The sequence below is a fragment of the Eurypyga helias genome, unplaced genomic scaffold (genome assembly GCF_000690775.1).
Source record: "Eurypyga helias isolate BGI_N326 unplaced genomic scaffold, ASM69077v1 scaffold46127, whole genome shotgun sequence".
NCBI classification, from domain to species: Eukaryota; Metazoa; Chordata; class Aves; order Eurypygiformes; family Eurypygidae; genus Eurypyga; species Eurypyga helias.
The window spans coordinates 1,113-20,032 of NW_010263249.1; the positions used below are offsets into that span (position 1 = coordinate 1,113).

At 37.1% G+C, this 18,920-nt stretch overlaps 1 protein-coding gene across 1 annotated transcript; it reads left to right on the forward strand.

Moving 5' to 3' along the window:
• Window positions 1-1,132: 1,132 nt before the first annotated feature.
• Window positions 1,133-18,304, forward strand: WDR41 (WD repeat domain 41; the record flags this gene model as incomplete). The annotated part of the gene is made up of 11 exons (XM_010155968.1): window positions 1,133-1,248; window positions 5,624-5,672; window positions 7,510-7,641; window positions 7,990-8,052; window positions 8,555-8,666; window positions 9,632-9,694; window positions 10,981-11,091; window positions 12,418-12,602; window positions 15,177-15,298; window positions 16,228-16,316; window positions 18,171-18,304. Coding segments are annotated over 11 exons (1,176 nt in total), but the record flags the coding sequence as incomplete, so codon positions are not given.
• Window positions 18,305-18,920: the final 616 nt, after the last annotated feature.

Below are 18,920 nucleotides of genomic sequence, written 5' to 3' on the forward strand. Positions count from 1 at the left end.
ACTTTGTCATTCTTAACTTGTGAAGAACAGTATCATAGTACCAATACAGAAGTAATAGACAGTAACTTACTATTCCAGCAAGAAAATGTTGGAAGTTTTGGAGGATAATACGTTTGGCTTTCACATAGGATTATCTTTCATGTATGCTGCGTGTTGTACAGTGTTCAGTAATTGCTGTTTTACAGTGTAGGTTCTGTTGAAGTCCTCAAAGGAGAGACAACCCTGGAAGTAAGATGATGTTAACTGCCATGTAAAATCAATCTAGACGGAGGAGAGTGCTGTCACTGAGTTACTGCTGAGTTTTTTAGACTTCTTTTGAAAATAATGTTTTAATAGCAAGTTGTTCCAGAATGTGGAAGAACTTAAATACAGAAAAATTTGTTGTCTTCTGTTGAAACAAACTGATAATTGAGATTAGCAGAACGATCATGCCTTGAAACTGCAGTCCTATGCTGTATTTTATTGACCCTGCCTGGTGATCAGCTTGCTCTGAATGATTGATTGTTCTTTTAATTAATAGTCTAGTTGGGGGTAATTGCAGATGCTTTTCTATAGAAGATTAATCATTCTCTCTTTTTTTAAATGGTTTTCTGTGATATTTTGTGACTAGAGTCCCAAAGAATGATTTATATTTTATGTAACAGAACAGCATTTATTCTTATTTATTTTAAATATGTCGCCTTTGTATAGGATGTTAAAATTGAACAGTAGATGAAAGATATGAGAGGTTCACAGACCTCGTGGAAGAGATGTAATTTAATGAAAAACTAAATACGTGGTGAATTGAGTCATGAAGCTGGCTCCACATGACAGCTCATGACTAAACTGGGTTTTCAGCTTGGTGTATCAGTGATTAAAGCAGTACAAAGTGTTTTTGTTAAACAGAAAATGCTGTAATATAATTTAAAATGCATGCTATAGAAAGATATTACTTACCTTGAAATAATAAGAAATTATATTTTCTAATGATTTTCGTGAAGGCAAAATGATATTTCAGAAGCTTTTATTTAACTTCAGATATAACTATACCTTCACACGAGCCTATGTGTAGATTTTTAGATGTTACAAAGACCTGATAAAATAATTATGTGAGTACAAAATAATTTTCATTTCTTTTTTTTATGAATTTTAGAAATCATCTGTGCAGACAATAGGTGAAGAACAAATACAGAATCCTTACACGGAGCTCCTTGTGTTGAAAGGACATCAAGATATAGTACGATTTCTAGTGCAAATAGATGACTGCAGGTATGAAACTGCATTCCAAGTTGTTTCACAGCATCCGTGGCCATACTTCAGAGAATATTTATGAAAATGCAGTAATATTTTTAATCCTTTGTTTTTGGTGGGAGAGGGCTGGAAAAGTGTGGATTAAAAAAGGCAGGGGATGAACACTCCCTTTTCTTGTTATGTTACTACATTATTTGGTTTCTCTTTTAAGTTATACTTCTGTAAGAAAATGATGGTGACGGAGTTATGTTTCTCAGTACAAATTCACTTGTTTGCAAGAAACGTCTTTAGCTAATTCAGCCCTTCTTTTTCAGGCTGTTCCCGGGTTGAATGTCCCCTTCAGTACATGCATGCACACACTTTCTTCAAGGACAATGTACTGCTTCTGTTATGAGTAGATGCATGTGCTTTATGTTTTTGAATCGAGGACAGCTGCTATTTCTTCTTTACATCTATTACATTCTCACGTAAAGAGTAAAATAAGCATACAGACACACCGTGGGGTGACATTCTCAACAATACTGAATTTTGCTGTTTTCTTTCAAATCTTTTGTTGCGCTTTCTTCTGAAACTGTAGCGCGTAATTCACTTGCTCTTCAGTTAACACAGCTTTCTTCTGAACTTCTCAAATGTTGAAGTTTTCACCACTTTATTCAGAATGACCATTTAGTAAAATCCAACATAAGCCTGATCTCTGCATTACATATCTCCTCCATATTCAACTTGCTGTAGTTCTTCTCTGAAACCTGACAGATCCTTTATTTCTCTTACAGTTTTTGCCTTTATGTACTTTTTATGTATTCCCTGACAATCTTTATCCGTTCTGTTCTTAGTTCCTTGTAGCTAGGTCCAACCTTCTTGTGAATGCAGGACGGTGTTATCTAAAAATTGGAAAACTGGTCATGAAGCAGAGATGAAGTCACTTTGGAATTGTGCCTGAGAGAATGAATTATGATAGTTTTGTGTTATGACCTGGCTTCTATCCTAACTTTGTCTAAATTAACCTTGCATGTTCTTTAAACTTAACCCTGCAAGTAGATTATTTATCTGCTGTAAAATAGTTATCTGCCTTAAAGGTAAGGTTGTGAGCCTTCACTCAATAGTGATTGTAGTGACTCTTGGGTGACGTGGAGAGTTAAATAGAAAACCTTTAGAATTAAGGGCATAAGTAATACGCAAGAGTCTCTCTGTTAAGGAGCTGTAGTAATTTATATATTTTTGGATTAGGCACAGAAGAGAATTTTTTTGTATCTTGATCAATACACCACACAAAGTTAACATGGGTAAGAGTTTGATTTATATCCTTCTAGTGTACTGCAGGTGTTTGGTGAAGGAAGGTTCTCTCCTTCCCTGTGCACATTGATTGGGCAGGTGGTTTCTTCCAAATCTGGAATGCCTGCAGATTCCTATTTTCTAACAATTTTGTAAATATATATATAAAAGTCACAAAAGACTCCATGCAGAATTTTTAACTTGTTAGTTTTCATGTCATAAAACCTGTATCAGAAAAGTTACATGCATTACCATAAAATTTATTTTTCTACATTATAGCAGTCTGTCAGAAGATTCATATAAAAATAGAAGACTCTTGTGGGTTTTTTTCAGTCCTTTTTTTTTTTTCCCCCCAGGCAAGTTATTAAAATAACCTTTCCTTAAAGCACATTTTACCCAAAACACATAATAAATGTAATGGGTCTTTATAGAAATACTAAAGTAGTCTATATTGCATGCATTGTCTGATGCAAAGAAATATGTTACCATTTGGGGCTTTGTTGTTTGGTAGCAGCTAAACTGATGATAAACAGTCTAAAAGTAAAGCCTGGATGGCCACATTGAAGATAAGTTATAAAATAGCATATGGATAAGGAGTAAGTTATATAGTTGGTTAATATTCTGAGAGTTGGAGGAGTTTAATAGAGTCGCTTCACTGGACAGTAATTCTAAGATATTATTTATCAAGAATATGGTAGTTTCTGCATTGTTAAACATCTGATAATATTTTTCACTTGATTCTTTTCAGTAAAATTAGTATTGTTACTCAGCTTCTGAAGTGTTTTTATTTAGTTTCTGTAGCTATTCTATTGTGTGCTTTTTGTCAACTATTGTAAGCCAAGTTTCACGCTTCAGGTCTTTAGATAATATCATCTTATTGAGAAGTTTGCAGAAGGATTTTCTTGTTTTCTCAGTGGCTCAGCTAAAACCAGTGAGTGGAAAATTTTCTCAGATTGGGTTTTGAAGATACTAAATAAATCCTGTATGAATGTAACAGAAAGCTGGGGTTTTTTTTCCTCTTTTTTTTTTTCTCTCCTTCTTGTACTTTTTGAACATAAAGCAAGAGAGTCATACTGATTGGAAGATGACTAAAGAAGGCTAAGCCTCTGCAAAAGTCTTCCAAAAAATGGACTGAGATAAAATTGCATGTAATACTGTAGCATTTGACACATTAAACTAAACAGAATTCATAACACATTTTAAGAACAGCTTTTTTTGTTGCACATTTGACCATTCCTTGATCCTGCAGGAAACAGACAAGGTTATAGATGGTGGTGTTCATGACTGGAAAAGAATCAAGTGACCCATGAATCTTCACCTTGGTGAACAGAATGTAACTGTAGGATAACTGACACTACAATATACCTTTATACAGAAATCTTGGTTAGAAGACGACGAGAAAAATGCACAAACCAGTATTGTTGATGAATTACAATCATGCCTTTTTTCAAATACGTTTTCTTCTCAGAATTTTGTTTAAGTGGCACACAGCTCCAATATTACTCATGAAAGGAATGGGAACTTAAAGGGTTATTGCTGAATTTTGAGAGCCTTACTGTTTTAAGTTCTTGATGTTGTGACAGAACAAGGCATAATAGATCTAAAAGGCAACTGAAGATGAGAAATCGATGTTAGCAGAAGTGTGCATGGAAAATTGGGTTTTGCCCTGATTTTTGAAGAAGGGGCTTGATTGAATATAAAATAATGAAAGATAGGAAGAAAGTACAGCTTACTTGTTTTAAATACAATAGAATAAACCAGGAGCATATATGGAAAAAAGAGTGGGGAGGGGAAACCCCTGTGGTGTTATGCCTGACAACTTACGCTGTTACCAAGTTTCACAAACATTGTAATTGCAGAGTCTAAAAGAAAGGACATTTCTGTAGTTAATGAAACCATTCACAGCTCGCAACAGGAAAATAAATCAGAAGTGGTGTAACTTCCTCACGACTTACTTGCACATAGTACAAATCTTAGTTCTTTAAATATTAACTGTAAAATAAATAGCCCTCGGTGAAGGCTTAAAACAAAAGGAAAAAAATTAGAAGGTAGATGTATTTTCTAGTAACAACTGAATTAATTTTTTTGTGGAAGGTCCTTCTACACAAAGAGAAGGAAAGCTTTCCGTTCTAGGCTTTCTCAACTTTTTCCCAACCTTTGGTGGGATAGCTGGGCTGTGTGCTGCAGCTGCAGTGTAGCTGTGGAGGTGATAAGGTATAAATGTAGGCAGATGGTTAGATATTTGCTCTAGTCTAGGGAAGAAGATTGAGTTTAGAACAGACTTCGTTAGTGGGAGACTAACGTGCTAATTTGAACCTGTTATTTTCCTCATATGGTATGAATTCCAGCTGGAATTTTAGCACAAGTCAAATTTAGCACCCTAAATGCACTCACTTTGGGAGTTATTTTAAGACACAGTTTTAAAGTATCATGATAAATACTGCACTTCTCTACTAGGCTGAACTCAGATGAGTGGTTTGTAACTTGTTAGATGTCTTCAGTCAGTTGGCTCTGACTAATAGTATTTGGTTTTAGAGTTCATAGAATCACAGAATGGTTAGGTTTGGATGGGACCTTAAAGATCATCTAGTTCCAGCCCCCCTGCCATGGGCAGGGACACCTTCCACTAGACCAGGTTGCTCAAAGCCTCATCCAGCCTGGCCTTGAATACATCCAGGGATGGGGCATCCACAACATCTCTGGGCAACCTGTTCCGGTGCCTCACCACCCTCTCCAGGAAGAACTTCTTCCTGATAGGTAATCTAAACCTCCGCACTTTCAATTTAAACCCATTACCCCTTGTCCTGTCACTACAGACCCTTGTAAAAAGTCCTCTCCCAGCATCCTTGTAGGCCCCTTCTTGGCATATAAGAACTCATATTTTTAATCAAGAGAATTGGTTCTGTAATGTGGGATTCTATTTGTGATAGTAGGTATTGGAATTCATAAGGCTTGTTCTTATATAAAGTGTATGCTGATAAACACCTATTTAAATGTACCTAGTTCAGTTCGTGAACTCTAATTGGAATATATGAATATGTGTTTACTCTTAAAGCCAGGGTCTGATTACTGCTTTTACATTAGGCTATATTGAAGTTTTCACAGCTTTTTCCCCCCCCAGGTTTGCATCTGCAGGAGATGATGGAATTGTGTTTCTGTGGAATGCTCAGGTTGGCTCTTTTTTTTTTGGAGGGGGTACTGTGTGTGCTTGGGGAGGAGTTAGAAATGTGTAGTAGTGAAAAAACAGAATAAATAAGAATTGGTGCAGAACTGCAGTCTGAAAATATAAAAGTGGAGGCAGTCTGTCAAATCTTAGTTTACAAAGAAGAGTTAGAAAAGTTAAAGTTGTGTGAACCCAAGAGCACAGTAAGTTTTAAGAGTTAAAGTTTTGGGAAGACATAGTAATTTTAGAGAGATTTGAGATGAAAAGGAGGTGTGAAAAGCAGAAGTGTGTATGGACTTGTGCCTTTAATTCTTCTTTTAAAGTATGTTTGTTTCCTGTAAACACTGACATGTTGACTTGACAAATAGGTAGCAAGATTCCAATCCTGCCAAGATTTATATAAAATACTTAAGTTTTAAAGAACATTGCAGCGGCTCTAGTAGCAGTATCTATTTGTAGTATAGCTGATTAGACTAAATGGAGAGCTAACACAAAACCATTGGAAAGATAGCAGGTCAGTGGAAGTTAAACATTCCGTGTAGTGCAGAAACAAGGTCATAATTGCTTGCTGTGATAAAAATATCTTATAACTTTTGAAAACCTTCTTAAGACAATTGGTTTGTCATGGAAATAATGCTTTGTAACTGTGATAGCTACTGTTCTTCTGCTCTGTGTCTCCTAGCGACAAAATTACAGAGAAAAGATGAGAATTAGACCTTTCCAATTGTCCTAAGCCCTGTTTCTAAGGAGGGCTCCTGTACAAGTTAAATTGTTCAGTAGGAAGTCTAAAAGGGAGACACTACTGTTCTGTCTAAACTGTGAGTAACAAATATGCACATTAAGAAAGAAATTAATCTCAGACTGTAAGCTCTTTTGGAAACCTTTTGAAAAATTTCTGTGGTATTTATGATGGCGTAATTTTAAAATATGTAAGGGAGAACTTGAAACCTTTTCTCTCCTGAACAGTTTCAGTTAGTGCTTTGCTGTTCTTGAGGGCCTTTTTTTTAATTCTATAGTATGGAAAAGGAAATTGGTTTTGAATATTCAAAACCGTGTATGTGGGTATATATACTCAGCGTTCTGAGTTGTTTGTGAATGTAAAACTCATTTAGATATCCAGCCTGGGAACCTAATTGCATTTTGTAGTTACATAGGTTTTTTATTATGCTTTTGTTAAAGCAAATCTTTTGTAGTACTTGTGCACAACCCACAAGTGCAAAGAAGTTTACAGTTATAACTACCCTGTATTTTACTTATATGTTTAAAATGCTAGTATGCTTCTGCATGTTTGTTTGTAGGGTTTTGCTGTCTGACTGAACAGAGCAGAAGTGTCTTCAGTTATCTAAAACACCAGCTTGAAGCTATAGATAATGTACATACTAAATAAAGCTGTCGGGAAATTGACAGTCCTGTGTTTGCCATAAATATAGATCAGGGTTTTCTAATCATAAAAATAAAGAAAAAAAAATTCAACAGACAGTTTGTCAACAAATCTGTGTTACTGTAGTATCCATTAAAAAGGTTGAATGTCCAATGTTTGCATTAAAATGAAATTAGTTTAATACAGAACTTAGTTCTTAAGATCTTCTAGAGGTTTTTTGCTCTTGAGTAATTTTGGTTACTTACTACTCCTTTACACTTGTGCATAGTATGTTGTTTAATTCTGGGTAAGATCTTCAACAGCGTTGAAGGTAATAAGAAGTAAATCCATAAATTACTTCTGAAAGGGAGATTTTAGACTCTTAGAAATTCTTGCTTTCAAAAGTCATTTGGTATGTATGTCATATGTTACAGCAGTCATTTTCCAGATTTTACTCTTCATTTTCTGTGTTTTTATTTTTCAGACTGGAGAAAAACTCTTTGAACTTCATGGACACACACACAAAATTACAGCTATAGCACCGTTTTCTTCATCAGATGCTTCTGAAGAAAAAAAACATTTGATTTTAACAGCATCAGCTGACAGAACAGTTATTGTATCCTTAGATCTGGAGAGGAATCTAATTTCTATAGGTTTTTTTTGTTGTCTTTTACTTTTAAAGTAAAGGCTACAGGCTGTTTATTGTCTGATAATATCCAGTAGGTATATTTGGATTACACTGGGATTTAACTAGTGCTCGTTAGTAGTTGCAATCCTTTCTACAAAAAGGAATCCGTAACAGACCTTGATTAATATGTAATTTCAGTCAAATGTTGACAAGACAGTCGGGATTTAGAAGACTGAGACTGCATATCTCTTTCCCAAACTGTCATTTAGGTACAAACATGGCAGTTATAAATAAAATACATTCAAATCTTTCAGTTTCCTTAATTAATAAAGTCAGGTTTGGGACTGCACTAGTGGCAGACAGGTTCAGAAAGTGTCATGTTTCCATTCTACTGTAAAGGTAAGCTGAGGAAACCCTGGGTATGCCTGTTTTAGTATACAAGAATCTATTATGTATGGCTCATGGGCCGTGTGAGCAGGTGTCTTAAACCAAACACTGCCATACATTTTAAGAACAGATACATAATGAGTGGCTGAGAAGTGGGCACAATTCTTAATTGTTTTTTGGATCTGTTAATACTTAAGTTTTCTTTTTGAAAGGGTGTAGTGAAAAGGTCATTTTATGACTTGGTTTTGTTACAGTGCTGTAAAAAGCAACCTACAGTCAAACTAGTTCTTGAATGCTAATAGTAGAAGAAGTTCACCGAAAAATTGTGTTTTCCATTGTTGTGGAAAAATATAACAGAGTACGTAATTAAATTTGTATTTCTCATGAAAGTGACACCATAATACTGTATTTCATAATACTTACAGCTTTATCTAGCTAAAGCTCATGATCATTTCACAGAGAAATTCCCTGTAGAACTTTTGCAGGGGACATATATCTGATTTTTGTTCTACAGTGTTTGACAGTTCTTCAAAGACTGGATGTATGGTTGTCTGGAGGGAGTGATCTATGTGTTTGGAACCAAAAATTAAATCTCATGTGTAAGACCAGTCATCTTACTGATGCAGGTAAAAATGTAAATGACTCATTATAGCTGTTAAAGTGCAAGTAAAATGGATCTGTATAATGATGCAAAACCAACCTGGCAAATTCTCTTTAATTCTAATGATAACATTATGTGTTAGAGCCACTCTCTATTTTTTTAAAATGTCAGACTTAATCGTTTCAGAATTAAGACTGCTTTTAATCTCCTGTGCTGTGTGAATTCTACAATATGTCAAATCTCAGTAACTGAACATTAGCTTAGACTTTTAGGGCTAGATTTGATACGAAATATCCTGCCAAACACCAGTTGGAAGTGGCACTGTAGTGCTTAGCGTGGGGTGCTATTGAAACCTTTTACAAGGGGTCAGTGGTATGTGCAGCATGGGCCCTCTCTTACCTCCTCATCGCTCGCTTCCTTTGTGAGGAGAGAGACATATTGCTTATTCCTTGGAGGATCTTCACTTACTGGTGTGGCAGCACAGACTAGGGGAATTCTGTGCAGGATGAAGGCAGAGTAACAGCAAGGTGGACATTTTATCTAGTGCTCTATTCTTCAGGTGGCTCTGCATGATATTTAGTATCATGAATATTATGGTAGTATCAGTATCTGATTACTTTGGTACTGCATATGTTTAGAGTCTCAGTAATTGCCAGGGTGTCCTTTAATATTGTCCAGCATTAGAACATAAACATCTTAGTTGTACTTTACATTAAAAGATTATTGATTCTCAGCTTCACCTCAAGTTTTATGTTCAGAGTTCTGTTGGATTCAGGACCAGAACTCCTGCCTCTACCTCCATCTGAGGTAATCTGTTCACTCCCAGTGCTGTTTAACTTTCATTGCAGGTAATATGCTTTTATTTTGATAATAACTTAGAAGTGGAAGGAATACTATGAAGAACTTTATTCATAAGGAATTAATATTTGCTGTGTTTTCTTGTGACTGATGAATATCCTTCTCTTCCTTATCTCTTGTATTTTTTCAAAGGTATCAGTGCTTTGCTTGAACTGCCTAAAAATTGTGTTGCAGCAGCTGTTGGCAAAGAGCTAAGTGAGTATGTTGCATTTCTGTTAAATGTTCGTGTTTCTCTGACAGCTTATTGGAGATATACCAAAAGAGCACGCTGCTGGAATGGTATAGGAAGAGTAAATGGTGTGATTAGCAACCTTCCTTTTTCCCTTATTTGACAGAGGCAGACAATAGTAATCTAATTCAGGAATTTTGTTGAGATTTGCGTGACAAAACTTTTCTATGTTCTTTGCTATTGTTATTACTGTTGTTGCCACCTGTTCACATGTGATTGTGGCTATCTACATTTGCCTTGTGGGGAAGATCTTGAACTCATGGTCTGGGCTGTAAGATACCTGCCTTTTCTGGAGCCTCCTTATCCCATGATCAGGAGTACCAGACGTTGCTGATCTCATTATCCTGTCCAAAGCTGAAGTGAGACAATGTGACTGCTTCTGTTGCTCAATTGGAGACAGGGTTTTCTGTGTATGCAAAGTGTAAATCATCGGGTAGCAGTCAGCAGAGAGTCTTTTAAAGGCTATATACATTCATAAGAATGTTTTATAAAATTACTGAAATTTCAAATTATGGAAAAAAAAACAACCCACGAGAAAAAGTAGAGCACTGAGTCGGCAAATCAAAAGACTTCGCCCAATATGAGTAAACAGTTGAAGAATAGCAATCTGTTATTCTGATCAAAGAATCAGGAGAAAATTAAAAATAATCTTCTTGTGTTTAGACATTGGTATACAATATAAACTTTCATCTGAATTTCCCACCGTTCTTTTGTAGTGAGGCCCTTGAGATATTGTAAAAGAAGTTCCAAGGCTGGTTAAAATAAAGTCTTAATTCCTGGTGATCTTGATTGCCTTACAATGCAAAAGAATGTTGCATCCTTTTGAAAAATAGTTTTCAGTCAGATGAGTCCTTAAGAAAGATGTTTCACTTCTAGTTTACTTAGCCATGAAGATGCCTAACGCTTTTCATTTCTGCTTTCTGCAACCTCTGATGTTGACTGATTCTCTGAATTACAGAGTTATTCACCTGAAATGGTTTATAGAATCATAGAATGGTTTAGGTTGGAAGGGACCTTAAAGATCATCTGGTTCCAACCTATAGTTACCCTATAGTTGCTGTAGTAAGAGGCCTTAATGATAACACTGAAATAATTTGTTCACTCTTTTTGGTGCTGTGAGTAGTCATACATGGCTTTGCAGATGTCTCACGTTTCAGTTTGTGTCGTTCTGAACATGATGTGTTTTATTTAAGCATAGCTACATTTTATTCTGAATGATAAAGCTTATTAGACAATTTCCCTATCTTTGAAGTCATTTTTAGGTTGATTGCTTCTAATGATGAGTCTGAAGGTTGGAATGTCTTTGAAGTAAAACGCCTTGTTGACCATCAGGATAACATTTTGTCATTAGTCAGTGTCAATGGTAAGAGTTGTTTTAGTATGTTGTTGTTTCTGTGAGTTACCAGTGGGATATTTCAACTGTGGAGTTTTTATTGAGACCAAACTTTTAACTGGAGTGAGACTTCATAACTAGTAGATTACCTTCCTGTGTAGCTGCAAAGGTAGTGAATTAACAGGGAAATGAAACCAGGCAGGTTACGGTGTAGAAAAGGCACAAAAGAGGCAGTGTCACTGATGGGGATGGAACTCTGGATCTTCTGGTTGGGGAAGGTTTAAAATGCTATTTCCTTTTGTTCCTTCTCATTCTTGAAATAGAACGTACAATGCCATGTCCTTTGCAGTTGTAGTCACAAGGTAACTGAAAGTTCTGAGTGTGCAGATGTGGGCTTTCATATAGATCCATTATTTAGAGGCCCTGAAAGGTGATGCGATCCTTGCTGCTTGTTAGGGCAATACTGAGCTATTACCTGAAATTCTGTCTACACTACTCCAGGTACCAACCCTTTTTACTTTGTTCTTCCCTAAATATTTTTTTTTTTTTTTTTCAATGGAGCTTCCCCAGGACAAGTTATTCCTGGTGTGGTACAGAGTGTATATTTGTCCTTGGGCTTACTTGCGTCAGCCTGGTTGGCCCAAAGGAGCTGTGCTACAGAGGTGAGAAGAAGCTGAAAATAAGAAAACTTGGATTCTAGAGTAGTTGTTTCTGGAGTTTCCTGTTGCTGTTATTTTCTCCTTTTTGATTATGAAAGGGAAGCAATATTTGGCCTAAAAAGACAATGTGGTACCCACATTAAATATTGTTGAATATTTCCTTTCCATGTGTGATTTAAGAAATTCATGAGCAGCTACTTCAATCTTGCCTTTCACTCAAACATTTAGTTTGTGATCAGTATTTCTGTTTATGGCAAAAACGTGCTTTGCTGTGCCTGAGGGGTGCTGATACACCCACTTGTCCAAGCAATAGAAGGCTTTTGTATGTAGGCAACAAATTAACTTCAAATACTTGTATATACTGTTGGTGGTGTTCCTTGCCTTTGCTATACTGTACTGTGGCTGCTGAATGTTCTCCTTGCTAGTTTTAATTTTACAAGAGATGCTTCATCTCCTTTTGCTCATCTAAGCTATGCTAGGTAATCAAATGAGTGTTTGCTCAGGGGAGGGGATTTTGTCCAGTCAGTTATGTACTGTGCAGTCTACATAGCTGCACTTGAAAATCTGCTTTCTTAACTTTTAGGGCTGTAACCTTATGTGAAATAAAATTTTTTTAATATCATATGATTTCTATGTAAGTGTTGTTTTTGTGTTTTAGTGTGTTGTTGTGTTTTTTTTTTTTTTCTTCCCTCTCCAGACTTAACTTTTGTGACTGGTTCTCATGTGGGTGAGTTAATAGTTTGGGATGCGCTTGACTGGACAAAGCAAGCATCTGAGTGCAACTTCTGGGACTCCTCTGTCCATCCAGATACACAGCCGGAAATAAAGTTATCCCAAAGCCCAAATGAAATTTCAGTTCAACACATAACATCTGATGAGGAGGTAAAAAGCTTCAAATGGAGTGAACTACCACAGAAGGCCAAGTGTTTCGTCTTTTCAGTTTGCTTCTTGTAATAAGAGAGGCTTCTTTAAAATGTGCACAGCTATTTGTATATGGTCAATAGTTTTTATATAAATTGTGGTCATTGAGCTAACTGAAGGTTATAATATGTTGATGATATGGGTACTAACATAATTGACTGTCACAACAGCATTTTTTTGTCTGACAATTTATTTGTTGTTCATAGTACCACTAGACAAAAATAAACAGGAAGTATGTGTTTTGATGGCACACATCTCTTATTCCATGGTTCTAGAAATGCAGTTTTCACAATGCACCTCTCGAACAGTTATAGCTGAAGGTACTATGAAGCGAATTAAAGCATAAGCATATTCCTATGCTTAGTAAATAAATATTGCTGCTTCTGTTAGAAGATAGGCTATACTCAGTCATAAATAGCACAAATGTGGGTGCAAAATCAGTCAATTTTAATCATGTTTTGGACATAATCCAAGAGTTCTTGGTCAGAGTACTCGGGCAGAACTCGGTTATTATTCAGGACACACTAAAAATCTTCAGGTGGTTATTTACATTTGTGAAATGTTACCAACCATTACTGACAAAAGATGTTTCACAGTTAGGGTACAGTGGGATTCTATTCTGGGGCCTATAGATCCACTGCTGGGGGATGGTTAAGAAAGAGATTGCTGGAAGTGGATTCAGAGATACGAGTTATAACAGAATAAAAGCTGTGGAAAAGGCTAAATGGTAGGCTGAAGGTTGGGTCGTCACCTGACACACTTTTCTGTTTGAAAATACCATTCTGAAAACACTGGAGAGAGAAACAGTGGGGAGTGTGGGGAAAAGAGATGTAGTTTTATATAGGAGTAGGATTTCCAGTCGTTTTGTTGTAGTTCTGGAAGGAGCAAAAAGCCAATCCTTTTCAGGGGAAGTTGGCTTCTAGGCATCAAGACTCCCTGCTTGAAAGGTACACAAAGTGTGTTTTAAGAGGAAGGGGGAAAGAATTTTGGGAGGTTCAGAAGTATTTAAAATATTGAATGAAGAATCGTAAGCTGCTGAAGACTTTATTCCATTCATGGAAGTGAACTAAAAAAATTGCAGAATTCTATTTATTGTGAGCCTTTTGAATGGTGGGACAAAAAGGTGGTTGTATCATTACAACCTGAAATAGAAGGTGCATGCAGGGCAGAGCTGTCTGTATTATAAAGTTTTGTACTTAGAGCATGGTGAAGAATTGTATTCCTGTAATGAATTACTTTGCTACCTGCTGTCTAAAAGCAGAACACTGTTCTTGTTAAGAAAAAAAAAAAAAGAAATTTGGTGTTTTCTGTTAGGAACTTTGACAGCAGGCTTGATAGGTAGTTGAAGAAGATGCACTTGTCTCATTTGTCGGTCTTGAGGTGTGGAAGGTCATTAAATTAAGCCCCACAGAAAACTAGAAAAATAATAAAAATGGGTACAGTGCTTTTTTCCTTGATTTGGTAAGTGCTATCAGAAATCTGAGCTTGGTTTCAGAGCTATTGGAGCTGCCACCAGAGTTGTTCATGACAAAATCAAACACACCTTCAAACCTCAACAAAAACCTGGACAAAGAGTTTTGAACAGTGTCAAAACACTGTTGAATATGTATATAGGAAATCTTAGTCAAAGACACCGAGTTACTGCTTTTACAGAATGTTGACAGGTGTGTGGTGTGAACTGCTTATGAGACACTAATGTTTGGGTGCGTAGATGGAAGCAGGCCATTCAGCGAAAATATCCAGCATACCATCACTTAAACAAGGTGTGTTCAGAAACTCAAATATCTACTAAATAGAAGCATTTTGCACTCCTCTATTGGGTACCAAATATTTATCATATGTATGTCCACACGATTTTATGTTTACCCTCTCTAAAATTATTACAAGTCCCGAGAGGGTCCATGGCCAATGGTGTGTAAACTGTTTATGGCTTCTTAGGGCCATGATGGTTATGAGATGGAATCCTTGTGCTTTTCTGAAGAAAAGCATTGATTGTTGACTCAAAATTGTTCCAGGTCTTTGCAGTATTGAGTAACACTTTTCTGTGGGAGAGTTCCTTTTCTACACTTAATAGAGCCCAAATGCTCGAACAAAGCTTCTGTGCAGCTTCAGTTAGAGTTAAAAAATAATGGCAAAAATGCAGAACGACTTCCTGTATTCTCAGTCTTTCTTCATAAAACACGAGTTTGCCAGAACACAGAGCACGATTTTAGTGGAAGAACATAAATGTTTAATTGCAGAAGTGTGGGTTTGTTGGTATCCTTGGTTTCTACTTAGACTGTAAGGTACAGGATGACATTACATAAATGCAACAACTGCTAACAGTGTAGGAGAATATCTCATTTTCTCCCCCCAAAATCCATATATTTTCTATAACTTGCTGATTCCATGTGTTCGGGATATTTACACGAGGACAGAAACAAGCTAGCTAATGCAAGCTAGATGACGTCATAGTACTGCTGGAAATCCATTACATGCAGGGTGACCTTTTCAGTGTCTGTTTCTGTAAGTTGTTCCATTGGATTTTCTTTCCAGTGTGTGTTTGCTGCTGTTGGGAAAGGCATATACGTATATAATCTTCAAATGAAGCGTGTGATTGCCTGCCAGAGAACTGCTCATGACTCCTCTGTACTGCACATTGAGAAGCTTCCAAACAGGTACGCGTCACGGTACCTTTTGTTAATACAGTAAAGAAATGCAGAACTTGGAAGCAGTCAGTCTGCAAAGCTACACGTAATTTCTGGGGCAGGGACTTGATCTTTAGTTTGATTTGCTTTTATCAGATAGAGTTTACTGATCTGATTTTTGAAATGCATCATTGTAATTCAATGTCAAATACCTGTGATCCAGTATTCTTGATACACAGGCTCAGAGTAAAATATCTTGGCTATTGTCAAAATCAGACTTGATAAAGCACTTTTGTCTACACTGAAAATGTTGCTAAATGGCATTTTACTTCTGTAAAGCAAAGGCCTATGGCATATTCAGTAAATTTTTTTCACTAGAATTTTGTAACAGTTAATGTTTTAACAAAACATTGTAAATTCCAGCTTTTGTTCATTAGTGCTGAATCTCTAGCTGGAACTTACTTTGACAGCCAAATAGGGACAATTTGCTACATATGTATAATCTAATAGTTGTGTTGTTTCTTTATACTCTTGTTCAATGGAGCAGGGGTCTGCCAGAAGATAAAAATTAGGGGCTTGGTCTTGTGAATGCATGTCTGGTCTAAACATGTAACAAAAAGGAGTGTGTTTTCTTGTGTTTGCTTAACAAAGGTAAGCTTTCAGAAGCCAGTTTGTGCAACTGTCTTTGCAGAGTCTAGACTTGTTATTCTTTGGTTACAGAGTAAAATGGGATTGGAAAAACGTGTATATTTTTTCCACCTATTTTGCAAGTCCGTTAGTTTGTTCTGCTGCAGGTGTACCTTGTTTTGTATGGAGTGTCTGGATGTCCTGCTGCATTTTACAGGTCTGGCAAATAGCGTAGAACCTGAAGCACTTGCTGTCTCTCTTGTAGAAACATCACAAGGTGACTTGAGTAGATACGTATCTGTGCTAGTGTTGCTTAAGAACTGTTTTTACAGGCAGCTGATCTCCTGTTCAGAAGATGGCAGTGTGCGCATTTGGGAGCTCCGAGAAAAGCAGCGGCTGCCAGCTGAACCGGTTCCAACAGGTTTGCCACTTGTGGCGGGTGAAAAGAACATTTGAAAAAGGATAACGGGAAACCCAATATTCACCCTGTAGGAATAAGAGAGACTTTTACAGGCTTTGTAAGAAGAGATAATGTCTTGTGTTCAACCAACCAGTAACAGGTGTGGGAGGGAAACTGAAGAAAACGTGGGTGTACAAGCCCCCCAAGGTCAGATATTGTAAGTTAGAAGGTCCAAATGAAGCAATTCTGTGCCTTAAAGTATATTTAGAGTTTACAGTTATATCAGCTGGTTTAACAAAAACGATGACCTCTCCTGGCAAACCTTGATCCGCTTCTCCTTGTACTGGTAGTGCTGGATCCCCTAGTGTTCAAAAGCAAATAGCTGCAGGACTGTGTGAATAAACCTAAAGATAAGGGTGCAGATGAGCAGCTGGCACAAAAAAAAAAAAAGTGCTTTCCTCATTCCTTGAACTTGGAATGACATTGTGAGGTTGTACCAACCTCACTTACATACTACCTCTGGGCATTGCAGTCCTCAGGGCTAGTTGCTAGTGTTTTAAGAAGTATTTTCCCCAAATGCAGGCATTGCCTGTGTAGTGCTTGCTTCTCTTTGACCAGAACAGCAGCCTCCCTGGGAATTGGTAGTTGTAGTCTCAGACAGGTACTCTAGACCATATAAGTAGTGTTATGGACTGGGAACAGTAATGAGCTGTTACTCTCTTGTAGGATTTTTTTTTTTATTCAAGCTGTGAGTAATTTTCTTGATGCATCTATTCTACCTGACTGTTCGCTTTTTGATGCTAATTTTTGCAAATATCTTTTTGCAACCTGGGTGGATTTAGAAACACTTTTTCAGGAATGTTCTGTCTTCAGTATTGCTGGTGACAGCTGATCTACACAGTTCTGCTTCTTATTGTGACAAGTGGTATTTGGTTTCACATTGGAAATTTATAATTTTCTATGATTGGAGACATTTGAAAGAAATCACATGCAATAGCGAGATAAGTGGACTGCTGTTGATTTGCTCTGTTTTAATTCTAAGGAGTCCTCTGAGTAGCTGTTCATAGTATCATAGAATGGTTTGGGTTGGAAGGGACCTTAAAGATCATCTAGTTCCAACCCCCCTGCCGCAGGCAGGGACACCCTCTGCAGTTATCTCCCTTGCACCGGGCTCATGGTCTAGCACATTTGTTTTGGGCTGAGTGAATGAAGGATCAGAAAGTAAGTCTGAACTGCGTTGTGTACAGAACCCAACTTTCTTGTTTTTGTTAGTATTGATACATAGTTCTTCTGGAGGCTGTGGCATGGATATGTATTTTCTTGGTATCTAAATGGAATGTGCAGAGCATTATCTTTACACTCCAGTTTTAAATCTGAAGTAGAAAGCCAGTGGGCAGTATAAAATCAGGCAATTCTGCATCAGAAACTTGTTACCTGTATGTTAGCGCTCTAACACATTAGTGCAGGACACAAAGGGAGAGACTGGCACCTCATTTCTCTTCTCTTTGCACAAGTAACAGTTTAGGAGGACAGAGCAAAGGTAAATATCACTGTCCTGCATCTAGCTTTGCTGTCCATTTAGTTCATTTAGGCAGTCCTTGGATTTCTTGGTAAATCCCTATATTGTCTCATCCAGATGAGTAATTCAGCGTTTGCTAAATTACATCTAGTAAGGACAAAAGACAAAGTAGCTGTGTTTCCTGCCCTCCTCAAGATGAATAATCCAGATGTTGAAATGCTGCATAGTACAATGCTTCTGTCACTTTGCCATGCTGACTGTCCTGCTTTTAGGTTTTTAAGTGACTCTGTAGCTCTGTCTTTAGCTAGAGGAAATAAACGGTATTTGTGATTTTTGCTAATTCCTCCCCCCCTCAGGGTTTTTCAACATGTGGGGATTTGGAAGGGCAAACAAGCAGGTAAACCAAACTGCTAAGAAGATGCAGGAGAATACACCTATGTATGTCTTGGAGCTGGTTGGTGATTTGATTGGTCATTCATCAGCTGTGCAGGTAAGTCAGCTTTAGTAAGAACAAAAAAGTGAATTTCACTTACTAATGTAATTTTGTCAGTGTTTCTTAAGCAGCTGTAACTTTGACCTATCTGTCTGGTGGCTGGGAGCACACTGATTGTGTGACGTATTTTAGTGCAGTGTGAAAACAGTGATACATACTGACTTAAAGCTGTAATGACAGCTCACTCACTGATGCCTGGGGATTGTGTGTGCACACAGGTAATCTGGTGGGATATTTGGTTTCATTATTTACTGTGAGCAGTACAGCTGGGAACTGAGTATTTTTTCCAGATTTTGTCTTAAGTTTGAGATCTAAACAAAGGTTCATATAAACCAAACCCCATTCAGGAATTTCTTAGCCCTCTGTGCTGTGAGTCTTAAGGACTGATTTTAATTTTAGATGAGGCACTATTCTATGCTTCTGTCTACCTAATTGAGTATGTTTTTGTTTTAAATGGTGTTTTTCCTCCACACCTTTTTGTCTTTGACAGAATTATTGGAGCAACAAGTCACTTTCTTACAATGGACTTTGGGGGAAGAGAAGGTAGAGGGGAGGGAGTGGTGTGGTTCTGGAGTAGTTTTGCTCACAAGTATTCATAGAATCATAGAATCAC